This window comes from Lissotriton vulgaris, chromosome 3_1, assembly GCF_964263255.1.
Source record: "Lissotriton vulgaris chromosome 3_1, aLisVul1.2, whole genome shotgun sequence".
In the NCBI taxonomy this organism is placed as follows: Eukaryota; Metazoa; Chordata; class Amphibia; order Caudata; family Salamandridae; genus Lissotriton; species Lissotriton vulgaris.
The window spans coordinates 61,630,189-61,646,923 of NC_141689.1; the positions used below are offsets into that span (position 1 = coordinate 61,630,189).

At 42.2% G+C, this 16,735-nt stretch overlaps 1 protein-coding gene across 1 annotated transcript in view; it reads right to left on the reverse strand.

Moving 5' to 3' along the window:
- Positions 1-4,732: 4,732 nt before the first annotated feature.
- Positions 4,733-16,735, reverse strand: part of LOC147725953 (uncharacterized) — a 74,824-nt gene continuing 62,821 nt past the window's right edge. Inside the window, exon 4 of the mRNA XM_086960078.1 lies at positions 4,733-5,078. Within this exon, the coding sequence (XP_086816204.1) occupies positions 4,881-5,078 (198 nt within the window). The 3' untranslated portion in view covers positions 4,733-4,880. The remainder of the gene's footprint in view (positions 5,079-16,735) is intronic.

Sequence of the window (16,735 nt, forward strand, 5' to 3'; positions counted from 1 at the left end):
CCTCGCATCCATTGCGCGCCAAAACAACCTCAACATTATCTCCTACGCAGACGACACCCAGCTGATCATCTCCCTCACCAAAGACCCAAACACCGCCAAAACCAACTTACACGAAGGGATGAAAGAAGTAGCCGAGTGGATGAAGAACAGCCGTTTAAAACTGAACTCGGACAAAACGGAAGTCCTCATCTTAGGATCATCCCCACCTGGGATGACTCATGGTGGCCACCGACTCTGGGAACCACACCCATACCAACAGACCACGCACGTAACCTGGGCTTCATCCTGGACTCCTCCCTCTCGATGACCAGACAAGTCAACGCCGTCTCATTATCATGCTTCAACATCCTATGTATGCTCAAAAAAATCTTCCGTTGGATCCCCACCGAAACAAGAAAGACGGTCACCCATGCACTGGTCACAAGCCGACTGGACTACGGAAACACCCTTTACGCCGGAAACACAGCCAAACTACAGAAAAAACTCCAACACATCCAAAACGCCTCAGCCAGACTCATCCTAGACATCCCCCGCCAAGCTCACATTTCCGGTCACCTGAAAGACCTCCACTGGCTCCCCGTCAACAAGAGAATAACGTTCCGTCTCCTCACCCATGCACACAAAGCCCTCTATGACCTAGGACCCGAATACCTCAACACGCGCCTGTCCTTTTACACCCCCACCCGCCAACTACGATCGTCCAATCAAGCCCTCGCCGCAATTCCACGCATCCAAAGATCCACCATGGGGGGAAGATCCTTCTCCTACTTAGCGGCCAAGACCTGGAATTCTCTCCCCACCCACCTCCGCCTTACACAGAATCACCTCTCCTTCAGAAAACAACTAAAAACTTGATTATTCGATAAGTTAAGTTCCCCCCTCCCTCAAGCACCTTGAGACCCTCTGGGTGAGTAGTGCGCTATACAAATTTTAAACTTGAACTTCCTACTAAGTCCGACTAGTGACACAGAGACGCTGAGGTTTTTGCATGCAGATACACCAATCCTACAGTGTATGTTGTCTAAACATGCAGATGCTGTTTAGGTTTTATAGGAATTATGCAACACAATCATGATGGAAACTATTTTGTAAGTGATCAGTTAGGGTCTTCCACAATGCAGAAACTATGCCTCTCTCATTTAAGTGTGTCGGTCTTATGGATATTGTGTGATGAGAGCCCCAGAGGGTATCCCCTTTACTTATTCCAGCTTACTACTTTCCAGAGCATTGATATTCCATATTCTGCTGGACCAATCGTGGGCAGATGGAGAAAGTATTTAGTTTCCACCTCGTGTCTGTCTCCTTTGCTGCCAACAACATATAAAGGCAATGCCCTTTTCACCTCCATTCCATTCCATCAGGTCATGGGCCAAGTTATCACCACCCCAGGATCATCTAGTGTGGAGTGACCTACAAAACTATGGATAGGGCATTGTACTAATTTCTTATAAGAGTGTATCACTAGGGAATTCCATCACAAATGAATATCACCCACTGACATTGCTTCCAACAATATACTTGTCCAGTATAAATGACACAATATTACATACAAAAAACACAGTTGATGGACAGAATGCAGAACAATGTCTTACATTCACCCCAGTACAAAGATCTGGGCCTAAATCCATCGTTTTTTTGCACTCCACACCACCCTGGGTTAGACACTGGCTATATGCAAATCAGCTCTGACCCTGTGCCTCATGGGAACAGTCCAGTCCGAACTACCAAGCCATGTCTTTCCCAGACCAGAATCAAGCATCCAAGGACCGGTTTCTGGCTATCAGCCTTCTTCAGCCTGGATAGCTTGACTCCAGTGGTGTGGAGAGCCTGGGACTCACGTCTGAGTATACTCAGCACACTCGGGGTGAATATTGCAAAAAACACAGTTGATGAACAGAATGCAGAACAATGTCTTACATTCACCCCAGTACAAAGATCTGGGCCTAAATCCATCGTCTTTTGCACTCCACACCACTGGAGTCAAGCTATCCAGGCTGATGAAGGCTGATAGCCAGAAACCGGTCCTTGGATGCTTGATTCTGGTCTGGGAAAGACATGGCTTGGTAGTTCGGACTGGACTGTTCCCATGAGGCACAGGGTCAGAGCTGATTTGCATATAGCCAGTGTCTAACCCAGGGTGGTCTGGAGTGCAAGAAAACGATGGATTTAGGCCCAGATCCTTGTACTGGGGTGAATGTATGACATTGTTCTACATTCTGTCCATTAACTGTGTTTTTTACATTATTACATACAGCATTTCTTGATTCTGCACACTTTTTAGGGCCTTTTGTCTTTGCGTTTGCCACTGTTCTTGTGTTATAACTTCCTCTAGAGCTTCCCACTTGTAGGTCCACTGCGTCAAGCTCTGCATATTTGATAGCACTGCCTGACTGAGGGAATAAGGATGTCTTGTTGAGTCACACGTGGTGACTAGTTTCTTAAGAGGTGTTAAGTTCCTGTTATGTACTCCTTATAAGTGGACGACGTCACTCAATGCATTGTCTACAAGCACTGAAGCCTCATGAATCTCCAATGGTGAACTCTTTTTTACATGTATTGAAAGATTTGAACACCCCCCAGTGTAAGAGGTCTTCCAAAAAGCTCTAGTGTCCATCTCTCCATTATATGAAGACAAAGCTTGCAAAGTCAGGGTTACTGCATGTGAGGGTGAAAAGAGATAGAAATGTTGTAATCCAGGTTTGTTTTGACACATCATTCAAGATGTCTATTAATCAACCTATGACCTCAGGCACATAAGCCCCAGCTGGCTTCTATTTCCATGATCCCACTAGTGTATGTGTACTTTGCTTTAGCTCAAACCTAATAATTTCAGTTTAATTATGCTCACACTGACAAAGATTTGAAACTAATTTTCCTGATATCATGCGAGGGGATCCTTATTTCAAAGCCCTGAAGGTCAGATCACAATATATCCAGAAGATATGCCTAAGAAGGTGGAATCCTTCTTAGTAAAAGCACTGGATGCTTCTACTTTTGTCTCTAAAGTAGAAGACCTTTGCATCCTGCTCTCTGATTCTCACACAAGAGATTTTCATGATGGTTGGACTGCAGCAAATCATTAAATAGCATAAGGGGGTGACCCCTTTGTTAAGGTGTCTGCGGATGCTGCAAGATGTTGGTTCTTGATCAAGGCCTGGGTGGTAGATCAATGTTGCTTACAATATTATTCCTTGTTAAAAAGCTCTCTAGTCTCTACCTGGAGGAATGGTTCAAACTGGCAGTTGAGCAGTGGTGGCTGGGTTATTCGGGCACATGACACCCCAAAGCCAGGACATAAGGCACAACATCCAGCAAGCAAGGTGAACTGTGTTTGAGAAGGAGTGCACAGTGGTGTAGCATCCTCAAGTGTTAATCTGTCAGTGTTTACTTTAGTTTTTCTCACTGACCTAGAGCAGTATTCTAATTGTTTGCTTGATTTGATTTTCACTGAAAGTTTGTTCTCCATTTATTTGTTTTTATCGGGCGGACTTGCCACATTGGTTGTGTACCTCATTTCCTCCCATCTTCACTGCCATCCTGTATATTGGTGGTTTAGTCTTCCTAAGCCAAAGAAATAATCAAATATGCCGGATGATATACATTCAATGTCACTTGAAATTGCTGTTTTACTGGCCATATCTGTTATACATCTGCCGCCCTGTACTGTGTGTGTTAAGGAGAGCTTCATTGGGAACTGTACAAACAGTGATAGAAGCCATTGTCTGTATAACTTGCAAGATATACAGGTAATATATAAGATGATGAACAAGAACAATTTTAATTTAGTAAAATAAGGAACATTTTTATGTGTTTCAATATTTTAAGTCTACACTTTCACAATTGCTTTATAAACCTTCTTACTTACTCAAATTTGTTCGCAATTACACCATTTGCCCACATCTTTTTCAAAATGTTCCCAGGGAGAGAACCCCCCTTATGACTGTCAGGTTTGTTCTCTATGCTCACAGGGCACTCATCCCTTTTACGCCCTACCACTATCAAATGCCACCAACCATCACTGCAGAAAAACGTTCTGCCAAACTTTTCGTACTATAGAACAGTTTTCTGCACTTTAAAATTGTCTCATTTAAAAAAAGGCTGTCTTTTTCAGTTATACTTATGACACAGTGTCTACTGGTCAGTGGGCGTAAGGAGCCTGCTGTTTGTAAAAGCAACACTTTTAAATGGGAGAAAATCAAAATAAAGAGTTAACTTGATCATTAAGGTAACTAATCATTTTAATTATCTTCCTTTTAAAAGCATTCAGAAATATTATTTTGTTCACAGCTCCAGTATTGAATTGACAAGGACTTTTACTTAAGAGTTAAAAACGTCAGTGCTTCAGTTGTTCACCTCTGAGACCCATCTGAAATCTGACTGAGCACTGCCTACTATCAGGCCCAGCTATCTGCAGCCTGTTGATAATATTGTAAAATAAACACAGCTTTCTCTTAACTTTAAAAGGAAAATATAAGTATGTGCTTATTTAAAAATTATCTCAAGGCTGTGAGCTACTCTGAAGGTGTCTAGAAGCTACTGGTAGATCACGATTGCACCAGACTCATAAACATCTATCCATTTTCAGCAGTGTTATCCTACCCAAGCTTTTTATTTGGCTATCCCGGGTCACTTTCCTCTGTGTATTTATTTCTTCTCCTTCTCTCTCTGCTCTCCTAACCTAATACATTTGTATACAAGTTTAAAAATATTATAAAAAAGATAAGACAAAATGTTCTTTGTAAAGATCTTTAATACATATTCTAGTCACTAAGATACATTTGTATTTTGCAACAAATCTGCTTGGCATTACAGTAATATTTCATGTTTTACTGTGCTCCCATATAGTGACCTGTGTGTATCCAGAGAAGGTGCTATATTCTTTATTCATCAACTTGTTTGACTCTGAGGTCATAGAATGAGACTCCTTTCCAAATGCCCGAGACGACTGTTTCATGCCCAAAGACTGTGCAGACTTTAGCCGTGTAGGGCACGTCTATAGTGGCTTTCTTGGCTTTGGCAATTTGACGGACAGACTTTCCAGGTTCAACTTCAAAGTCTGATACCATTTTAAAGTTTGTCTGCAAAAAAAGAGTTGGTTCATAAATACATTTTAGACAGTTGTATCACATGTTTGTACTAGATTTTGCAAACAACATTAACCCTTTTTCCTGTTGGTGAGGAGATACTACAATGACTTGCATGAGGTGCCAGATAGCCAAAATTGAATTACCTAATTAAAGACATATTGGTTTATATAATTTGTAGTGGAATTTGTAGTAGTTCACTTTTCAAATAGACAGCTTATATATGAATAATGCTGAATGTGCCTTTATGTGCACTGCATTGGTTCGCATATGTTGTATTGGTTTGTATGCACTATACTGGCTGATATACAGGAACACTGGTTTCATTCATCAGTATGAAGGTTAAAGTTATGCTACTGGTACACAACTCAAGGGTATTGAATTGCATCATAAGGCATTAGGTTTAAAGAATACAGTTTTTAAACACAACATATTAGTTTCTATTACTAATTTACTAGTTTAATGCATTGGTGTATGCACGGTAAATACCTGTCTTTGTATAATACAATGAGATTCATTCACAATACACTGGCTATTGAGGAAATGTTAAACCATTTGTTCCTATGGGCCTAAGGGACAGATCTGCAACCATTATAGCTCTCGCAAACAGAGATTCGGCAGGCAGGGACCCACGGATCATTGCCTACCCTTACAAAATGGGGCTGCATTTTTTTTTTAAAGTTGCTTTATTGAAAAGTAAACTCAGACATGGTGGTCTGCAGTCCTCGGCAGACCACCATCCATGTGTTATTGCCCATTCCCAATGGGTCGCAAATTGAGAATATTGATGAGGCAAGGCAATTGCGACCCCATTGAGAATTGCTAATGTGTCTGAAACACATTAGTATTTATTTATCTATTTAGACTTTTACTTAGAGCGAACATTACCCAAGTGGGTATCGGGGACGTTACAGTAGACCAGGGTGAGGGAAACAGATGCAGCAGATGAAAGTAAGCTATAATAGCAGTCACAATAACAATACAGGAAGTAGTAGTACTATGGCGGGTGAAGAACACCCTCTAGTCCAAAAGGGATAAACAGTGCAGGTCATAGTGACAGGCGGCAGATCGCAAGTGCAACTCATGTGCATTATTGGTGCCAGGGCGTATGTATGTATGTATGTATGGAATTTGTAAAGCACAGGAATCACCCCCGTAGGGGTATCTCCACGCTATCATAGAGAGGAAGTCAGGCAGACAAAAACAGACTAGGATAAAGCCCTAAATAATTCAGTTTTTAGGAGTTTCCGGAAGTGGAGAAGACTAGCGCATTTGACTGAGAAGGATCAAGAATGGCGTGGGTGTCGAGGTAGACCATTAATTGAGTGTTAACATAGCTCTCCGTCATTTTGCTCATCAACGGGAGGAGCGAAATGGGGCGATATTTGGAGAGCACTTCAGCAGGCAGCTGCTCTTTCTTCTTAATAGGTAGCACTTGAGCGGTCTTCCAGTCAGGTGGCAGAATACCTTCGCTTAAAGAAGTATTCAAAATCTCAGCAATTGGGGCGTAGAGATCCTGAGAGCTCGAGCAGGCATTTGTTCATCAATAGCACTTTCACTTGTTTTTTGAAAGATGCAGGCAAAGGGTTAACTCTAATTTCAGAAGGAGGGCATTCAAGATTCTCGAGGCACGGCCAGAGAAGGTCCGATTGTAGGTTTTCTTAAATTTCAACAGTTTTAATAGTAGGGACGTAGCGCTTCTTGAGGTTCTAGCCCCGCCAGATAGCTTCAATTTATGTGCAATGTACCTCAGGGTCTTGGAGTGTAAGGCTTTGTGTGTCATGCAGGCAATTGTTAACCAAATTCTTGCCTTGAAAGGGAGCCAGTTTAGTGATTTCAAATCCGTTGTGCTGTGGTTATCATGTTTAGATCCAGAAATGAGCCTTACAGTTGAGCTAAGGGAGGCCCTTTGATCTAGAAATTTCATTTTAAGAGTCTCTTGTTAGTCGCAAGAAAATCGTAATTAGAGATCGCAAAATCGAATGTTCGTACATCTGGCCCCAAATGCCCATAGGTAGAAATGGTTTTCAATTGCCAAATTTTCAATTTCTTAATTCGAAATCACAAATGTATAATTTCAAAGCCAAGAATGACTACCACTTGATGAACACCCCAAAAAAAGTGGTGCACATGAAAAGCACACACAGGGCCTAGGGGCATGTGTGTGCTTTATGGTACTTCCAAAAAAGCATTTGGAGTGTTTTTTTTAAATTGCACATGGTTACCAGCGACTTGGATTTCCTAGATGCCCATTTCTTATTTAAGAAATGATGTGTACATGTGCTAAGAAATTGTATATACGAAATCCCTATTTGCAATTTCCTGTTTAGGGAATCACAAACTAAGTAGAAATCGCATTTTGAGATTTCCTATCAGCTTTGGTACATTAGAAAAGGCTGTTTTTCTAAGTGAAAACCCTTCCCTAAGGCTTTGGGAGAATGACGTGGACCATTGTATGTTCATAGAAAAGACTGTACACCTCTCACGAGGCTGCCCTAACAAATATGGCAGAAATGGAACACTTACAGGGGGGACATCTGTGAGCCACCGAGAGACCTACCACTATCAAACGCTGAGTAAAGCTTACCTGTCTGACGTCTTGTGCTACCTTCTACCCCGGTGGGGATAAGACTTTGAAGTGGAAAGTTGCCGATTGCAATATAGTACATGATATTGTCTGTAATGTGCTATTTATGTTTAATTTGTTATTAATAAAAAGAGCATTAAAAACAAAAGGGAAAAGGCTGTTTTGTATTTCATAACAGGCCCAAATTGTGATTCAGCCCATTAAGAAAAGCAAGAAGCTTGTGTGCATTGGGCCCTTAGTGTATTACTTCTGCAACTCTAGTTGCCCGTGTGTCTGATTTAGTCTTGATTTTGACTGGATATACTTTCTGATGTGGAGTGAATCCCTGAAACCGGTCCTAGGATGCTTGTTTCCAGTCCAGAGAGGACCTAGACTGGCAGTTCGGGCTGGACTGCTTCCATTGGTTGCATCTGGAAGTATCCAGGGCTTTTATTTAAAAACCTGAAAACCTGGTTCTTTCAACAGACTTAGCTTTTTTCCTCTCTGACTTTTAGCTTGTAGTGCGCCGGGACACTCCTTGAAGTAGCTGTAAGCAATATAAACGGTATATCATATCATATCATATCATTAAATCATTTTAGAGCCAGGAGGGGCTCCTAGATTGCTCAGGCAAGAAAGAGTCCTATGGAGCAGAGACTATAATCTAACTGAACTCAAATGGAAGTGACGTATCAAGCTCTCAAACATTTTTCAAGAACAATAGACAACAATTCTGTACTCCTAAGGACAGACAGTATGTCAACAAAGGCTTAATAAGTATGGGGACCCAAGGTTGAACTCCTTGGTAAAGTGTGTAAAACACATCTTTCAGGGGGCAAAGGCACATTAAGAGAGGGTTACAACAATTCATATTCAGAGGATTCTAAATGAGAAGGCAGATCAGCTAAGCAGGGTATTTCGTTCTTCTCAGAATTTCCATATGAACCCTGTGGTATTCATGAAGATTTACACGCGGTGTGTTTAGAAATCAGAGGAATACTTTGAGAAAGAATAAGTGACCTATTGTCATTGAGTGCTGACTCCTAAGCTGCTTGAGACATAACTTGCGGCATCATATACAATCCGATGATAAACTGCTTTAATGTTTGAATACAGAATATTGTGCACTGTTTGTAAATAATATTTCCCAATGAAAGCAGGAATTTTCTGAAGCTATAAAGATTAGGTTCGCTTTCAATCAAAAGCACTCTTTAAATCATGAAACAAGAAACCTGTTATGTCACACTGAGAGAAGTAACTTGTATGTGAGACTTTAGTTTCTAGGGGCAATTTGAGTTTCAACCAAGGACATTCATCTTGAGGGAACAGTACATCAGCATCAGGTTCATACACCCTGAAGAACAAAGGCTGGTTTGTAGAGAGCATAATTGAAGCCAGCACTTTCCAAGCAAGGTGTGTGTAGCAATTAGTGATCTGCTACTCTGTACCTGCAGACAAATGTAAACCAACATTAGTGGAGCCTGCTGTAGGGAAGAACTTCCAAATCCAGATCCAAGACTCCACATTTGAATCCAGCATTACATTACAGTTGGTATGTGCAAGCATGAGGTGATTGTGAGTCTTTTTTGTGGATTTGGGGTTTGATGTCAGGACTGCTAACTTCTCAGTTGTTTCCCTCACACAAAATAAAAGTGCACCTGCTTGTTTATTTTTTATTGTATTTATTGTTTTAGTTTATTATTTGTTGCCAGCCACCATGACTTCGCCATGTAGACACTGTAACTATATCATCAGTGTTGATTATGTGATCTCGGTGGACCGCTCTCTCCATGCTGCCTCAACAATCTCACAGAGAAAAGAAAAGCATTTTCATAGCTACAATAAGCAAGCTGTATTGCCATGTGAAACACTGAAGGAAAACCAGTGTCACAAAGTCTCACCACACAGATTGGCATTGCAGATCCTTCTCTTTGCTACAATGTTCCAACTTTAGTGGTGTCTCATAGTCCTGTGTTTTGAGGAAGCATTTCTTCCACAGAAGTCAGTCAAACATATAATCATCAACATAGTACTTCTTAGGGTGCTGAACACTAGTCGTGCTGTGGAAGGGCTTTTTCGCTTCGCATGCAAGTTAGGCCACAAGCCAGTAGCAGAATTGATTACTTTATATAAATCAAAATGCTTGTCCATTGACAGAGCAGTCAGTGGGCACCTTTCCTCAAGCAAGGTTCAAGGCAGCTGTCCTATCAGGATGCAGAACATCCAGGTTCCTGTTGCCAAACTCGACAATGAGAGTTGCCCATCAGTAGCCAACCGCTTTTCCTCAGTTGCTTTTGTTGGTTTTCTTTGGTGAGGTCTCCTGACACTGGGCAATGGGAAATTCTAACTAAATAACCTGGAGTTTTGCTTCATATGTATACTAAGTCTGTAGACAGCGATTTCGGACCAATTTTAGAATGTTCCCAACTTGTGAGTATTCCTTCCATATTGGACAAACCTATGGAGTGAATATAAATGATGGGTGGGCTGCAAGCTCCCTGTCAGGGAAACCTAAAATAAAAGAGAGAGAGGCTTCCTCACTTAGTTATTCCCCAAACTGTTGGGGGTTAACACATCTGAGAAAGAATGGAACAAGAAGGTAGTTAAGATCATCCCTACATTTCAAAAGGACACTTTATCTCCTATCCACCTTTGAGTATTGTGCTTTTGAAAAGATATAATGAATTCTTTAGATTAGAGCTGCAATTTCACACTTTTTTACAAGTTCACACTTTTGTTCTCTGGCATGTATGATGAGCCACCTACACATAGGCTATCCAAAATTGATTCAAGGGCTGAAACAGTCAAGCACAACACATATTCTGCACATTCGTCCTGCTAAACATAGATAGTGTAAAGACTCATACAACATCCATGTCCCTCTGGTTTGCACTCTGTATCAGAGCTGGTCTCTTCCCTTGGGGTCCTATTCCTGTTGAACAGAGTTCTCAATAGTGGAGAAGTCTGCAGAGGGAGACTGGTTTAGGACTACCTTTTCCTTTTTCACAATGGCAAAAGCAACAAACAGATGATCATCAACATAGTACTTCTTAGGGTGCTGAACACTAGTCGTGCTGTAGAAGGCCTTTTTTACTTTGCATGCAGGTTAGGCCACAAGCCAGTAGCAGAATTGATTACTTTATATGAATCAGAATGCTTTTCCATTGCTACTTACAGGGCAGGAGTATAGGGAGATCATAAAAGTAGACAACTAGTTTTTTAAAAGATTGTTGATGATCCCAAAAAGCGCCTCTACAGCACTCTGAGGTAGGGATAGATTGCATTGCAGATCGGATTAATATTGCCCCACTGATTCTTTGGGCTAAAGTCTGGCTGTCAGAAGACTTAAAGCTCACAAGGGAAATTATCAAGGATTGTATGACGCTGGATAATACTGAGGCTATCCCATGGCTTCATTATGTGAAAGGAAAATCCAATGAAACAGGCCTAGGGCATTATTATAATAATCCTGCCAGCATCGATACAAACATGAAACTGATTATAAAAGATGCATTTTTTGCGGCGCTTGATAATCGCCGGTGGCAATCAGGGCTGCATCCTCAGTTAGATCAGCCTCTTTTGCAACAGCAATTTTACTTGTCCTTTACCACGAATGCGCAACTCAGAGTTTTATTGACTAGGCTTTGGCTTTCCACAGTGCACTTTTTTAGTGGCCTTTTCCAAACAGGCTGGATGGTGCAATAACCTCACCCCTTGCCCTTGTGATAGTTCAGCACTGCAAAGCACCCTGTAATCTACTCTATTCTGCACACTTTACAAAGAGACATGGGCACGGTTCCTTATTCTACTTTTAAGAGAAACCCGACCCGTAATTACCAGGAGGGCTTTAATCTCTTACGCTCCTTGTCCTCTGCAGTTATTGGTACTGCAGTAACACATTTTATTAGAATTGCATTTTCAATATGGAAATGATATGAAATGTAAATGAAATGGGTGCTTTCCTTTTTAGAAACTTGAATTTTAAACTTTTTATAAATTGTTGCTGAGTATCTGAGTCAAGTGACATATCATTGCATACATGTTATTCATTTTTAATGTATTTAATACTTGTATGGTCCATTTTTGAACCGACTAAAGTTATTCATGACTCGACTTGACTACTTCTTAGTCCTATCAGTAGAAGGCCTTGGGGAACTCTTTGGGTTCATCCAGTGCAATTGATCTTCTTCCTTAAAAAGATCTGGGAAGAGTGAAATGCAAGAAGAATAATTTACTGACCTACATAAAATATTGATACCACTTTTGGAAGAAAGCATGCATATATTCAATGAACCAGTGTGTTTAGGGACTAAGGTTGTATACAGAAGTTAAGCCAACAACGCCTGAATTCTGCTAAAGTAATCCAAAAAAGGGATTGCAAGGAGGAACACAGTTTTCGCAGTAACAGGTAGAGCAGTGTAACTGTGCAGAGGTTTAAATGGTTCACAAATCAGAAAGGTCAATATGAGATTTCATTCCCACTGTAGCATGATAAAAGGAGCGGGGGATACATGTGAGAAAGTTCTAAATAAAGTTACAACAAAAGATGACTTGAACAAAGGGGGCTGATCATACAGAATATAAAAAAGGCTAAAAGTGGCCAAAAGCTAACTTAAATCATGCCCACAACATAACATGGTTGGTCAGGTCAAAGGACATATCAAGCAATAGAACTTCAGACATGTTTGCCTGTAAGGAGTCAGTATTCTCTGCTCACCCACAGAGGAATATGGAAGGAGTATAAATAGTGTATGATCAAAGGGTGGCAAGTGGTCCGAGTGACATAAACTACTTCTGCTGAAAGTTAGAAGGCTTTCAGCTAGCTCCAGCTGATCTTCTGCATCAAGGCATAGGATGTGAAGGTCCCGGTGAAACATGCTGCCCCACTAAGAACAGACCCCACTAAAGAGGAAGTCGAAGTGGATGGCTGAGGTCCAGGATCAGAGTTTCAGAATATCAGACCATTTGAGGCCACTAGAATCACATGTGAATGGTATTGACTCACTTTCAATAGAAAAGAATAGAAGAAGAGGCAGTGGCAGTAACACATACAGGTCATTAATAATGCGTACCTTCCAGACCATGGAAAGAATGCCATAATTCTAGGAACATGTTCAGAATGTGCAGAAAATTAATATACAAAGCCAAAGTCCCACCCAAACTGCTTTCACATTTGGAGGTACTTCATCCTTTTGTAGGCATACCTAAGAGACCTTTGAGGGTAGAACTGAAAAACGCAAAGCAAAGGCTTTGACCATTTTGCAAAGGGGCAAAAAAAGTCCACCCATTGCCTGCCCCTTATGGCAAAAAATTATTTAACAGTTTCTGTGTATCAATGCTGTAAATGGTCTACATGATGGCCCCTGTTGAATGTATCTCCTCAGAGGTACTCACTGTGTGCAAAAACCTCAGAAAACTAAAGGCATGTGAGCCCAAGCCACCCTGCTTGTTGCAGTAGCACATAGCAGTCACATTGTTGCTGAACACCTGGATCGAAATGTCACTGATTAATGGTACAAACTGCTTGAAGGCCAACCATATGGAACGCCAGTCCAAAAGATTTCTGTGGTGACATTGTTCCAACGGGGATCATAGACCCTGGACTTCCACTCTGTCCAAGCAACCTCCCTTTTGAGAGATGATGCATCAGTTACTATTTGATGCATCTGTTATCACTGTGGCCACTTGCAAGGGAGGACAGATTAGCCTGCCTCATGTCAGTTTAGTGCCAACCATCCATCACTGAAAGCCCCACATCAGAAATGCTGATCTTGGAAGGGCAGGGCTGGTGAGGCATAGAGGCAGTGGCATACCCACTAAGCTCCTGCACCATTTGGGCAATGTGAGGACATTTGTCCTAGTTACCACCAATTCAATTGGTCCAAATTGTCTGTCCAAGCATGGGGAAGATGGCATCTGATCCCTGATGATGAGACGCAGCTGTTTGGTGATTGAAGATGGACAGGCCTGCAACACTGCGGCCCCGGGAGGAAACATGGCACCAAAAGATGGGGAGCCGGGCGTGGCCTGTGGACAGGCTGTGCGGAGCTTAGACCGGGACCCAAGCGGAAGGCAGAGAGCGAGGGCAGAGAGTCGGCCACCAACAACAATGCACATTGGGACCAGAGCCCCACACGAATGCTCCCTGACAGTGTTGTAATGCGGTAAGCCCTTGAGGGCCCCGGAGGAAACAATTTCAAAGCCACAAATGAGTGACGGGCCGCTAGGGCACTTAGCTCTTTGAAATTTCAGGGTCTGGAAAATGTGGGATGATTGGAACCCCCCATGGTGGAGTTGAGATTGAGCAAGACTTGCATCGTCCAGTGAGAGCAGGTCCACGGAAACTGTCCAGTAGGCACCACCACTGAAATTAGGGTCTCAGATAGAGAGTCACTGCTTTGGCCCCAAGAATTTAAACTACTAGACACATAGTAATGGCTGTAGAGATGGGGAGCCCTGCCGCCCCCATCAGCCCCTGGCTCAGTGGAGGTGAACCTGCCAGGTACTGCAAGGAGATGCAGGGGTGATAAACAAGAGGAGGCACCAACACAGCACCCAAAGGAGGCCAGGGACTGATCCTCAACTCCTTCTCAGTAACAGACTACACCTGGAGAGATTGTCAGAGCCAGCTGTATGGTAAGAGGTGGACGGATCGGGTTGGAGAGTGGAGTATGCTGATGCCAATTAGACATTGGCCACAGGAACTGTGAGGACAGATGAGAGGTACTCGTGCACAGGGAGCAGTGGTTGAAATAATAAAAGCAGGTCATAACCCTGTGCAAAAAATGCTGCCCTGTCAGAAGCCACCCTGATTATGCGTACCTCACAATGAGATGGCAAGCCCGTCCAAGTAATCAAACACTCTGCAGGCAGTGCCAACAAACTAGAGGAGAAGACTGATTTTCATAACCTGGGAGCTGTGAAAAGGAGAGGTTGAGTAACAAACCCACGCGGCCACCGTGGGGAGAGGACGTACAGGGAACACTGGTGGGGCCTGCTCAGCTCCAACCGCCAGTAGTGGAGAGAAGACTGGGCTCTCACACAGCGATAATCCTAACAGCTGTTAAAGACACTAAAGAGGTGCTGAAAATTGAAATGGTAGTGTCATATAGTTAATGCTTTTCTATATATTGTGTTAAGTTAGCATGAGTTTATTAAATGTTTAAACAACATATTTTCCTTCGGCTTCAGTTTGCACACAGCACATAATTGTTATTGTAGCTTTCAACCTAGACGAAAGATGTGATTTATTGAGAATAATATGTTATTGCTCTGATATCAGTCATGCTTGGTACACTTGGTACACTGTCTGCACACTGAGATCTATAGCCTCTAAGAATAACCTAACACAAGGTTGCTGGGAGGCCTTATCCTCGCACCACATTAGACATAACACAAATAATGTTGCTGCCAACATTGGGCTCTACGCGGTTTTAAGATAGAGTTACTGAGAATGCAAAAACACACTTGATGGTGCTTCGCACGAAGAGAGTTGGTAGCTGATGATGTGATCTTCTTCTGCTGACATTTAGAGGTATGGGCCCGCCCCGCTAAAACCCAAATGAGACCTTCTTAGATATAATATAGTATGCTAAATAGGGTGCGCAAAATATAGGTGATACATATTTCTATAGATTTTTGCATTATAATATGCTATCACCAGTTCGCTTACTATGGACTAGTGACTATGCTGATAACTCTGATTTTTATAATATGTATGTTGGTATTATATAAGATACTGCGTTTGAGAACCTTGCATTGAAAAATAAATATTTCAAACTTGCACATGTGTTCTTTTACTCCCCGTTGTGGTTTGAAATGATTATAGAGCGAAAGAGTGTTCATGTGTTCCACGATACCTGAGGTACCCTAAGTTCATGTTCTGGATTGTCTAAGTCATTGGGAGTTTGTTATGACCAATGAGACACTGTAGCTAGCTAGGTAAGGGGATTTCTGATACTAAGGTGAGTTTTGGGTCATCCTAATTCACCCAGGTTATAGATCTCTGTGCACAGTTCTGTGGGAGAACAGAAACCCTGCTACATGGCGCCCAACGGTTGTTGGCCTTATATCATGACACTTTAGTAGTTTATCATTCTGACCTTAACTCCTTCATTCCCGTTTCCGGAAAACGGCGGTGTCGGAAAAACCTTCCTAATTTTGAAATAGGTCTTTTCAAGCTTGAATCTATCTAAAAACGGTTTCCTTGAATTACTACCCAGTTGTGCTACAAAGTAATCTTTGTTTTTTCACGTTCCTCTAACTCAAAAGAGGTCTGGGAGGGCCTAGAGAGCTGAGGGTATCGAATCCCTCCAGGAGAACACGAAGATCGCTTCACATCAGAATTGAGAAAAGCAAAGACACGACGCAAGCTGTGGAGGAGACTGACCCAGAGGCTGTGCCGGGACCAGGCGGAGATTAAGAGAGCAAAATTGGTGAAGGTGCTACACCGACAACAAACCTCAAATGTGGGCACAAGATGCGATGTCCTCAGGGCAGTGGGGGAGTCAAAGTCTGGGGCCTCAGGATAGGAGACACCGGCCCCACTGGTGACACTGACTTTGGAGTAAATAATACAATCTCCACAAGGGCACCGGCAACATGGGGGACTGCCTGTTCCCTACCTGGCTAAGGCAACAGCAGGTTGGAACTGCCTAGAATCATTGTGGAGGAGCACATGGCTGGGAGAGGTATTCGGTCTTTGTGGTTTCTGTCAGTGAGACATAATAGTGCTCAGTACACAACAAAAAAACTAAAACAAAAAAAAAATACAGACAAAGGAACTGTCCAATTAAAATGTTAGATTAAGCAGAAGAGAAGGTCATGGTATTGGTCAGACAGATACTTCTGTCTGTCCAATGCTGTGACCTTCTCTGCCATCACAACAAAAAAGGAAGGAACGACAAAGACACGTTTTTGTATCAAAGTACTCAACACAATCAAAGAACATTAAAAGAATCATTCATCAGAAAAGGGAGCTTATACACCATGAACCAGACTTTAATGATTTATTTGCCAAAAAACCCTTATTTGCATCGAAGACCCTCAAAGAAAGACTGAAACCACCATGAGAAATTTCTACAGC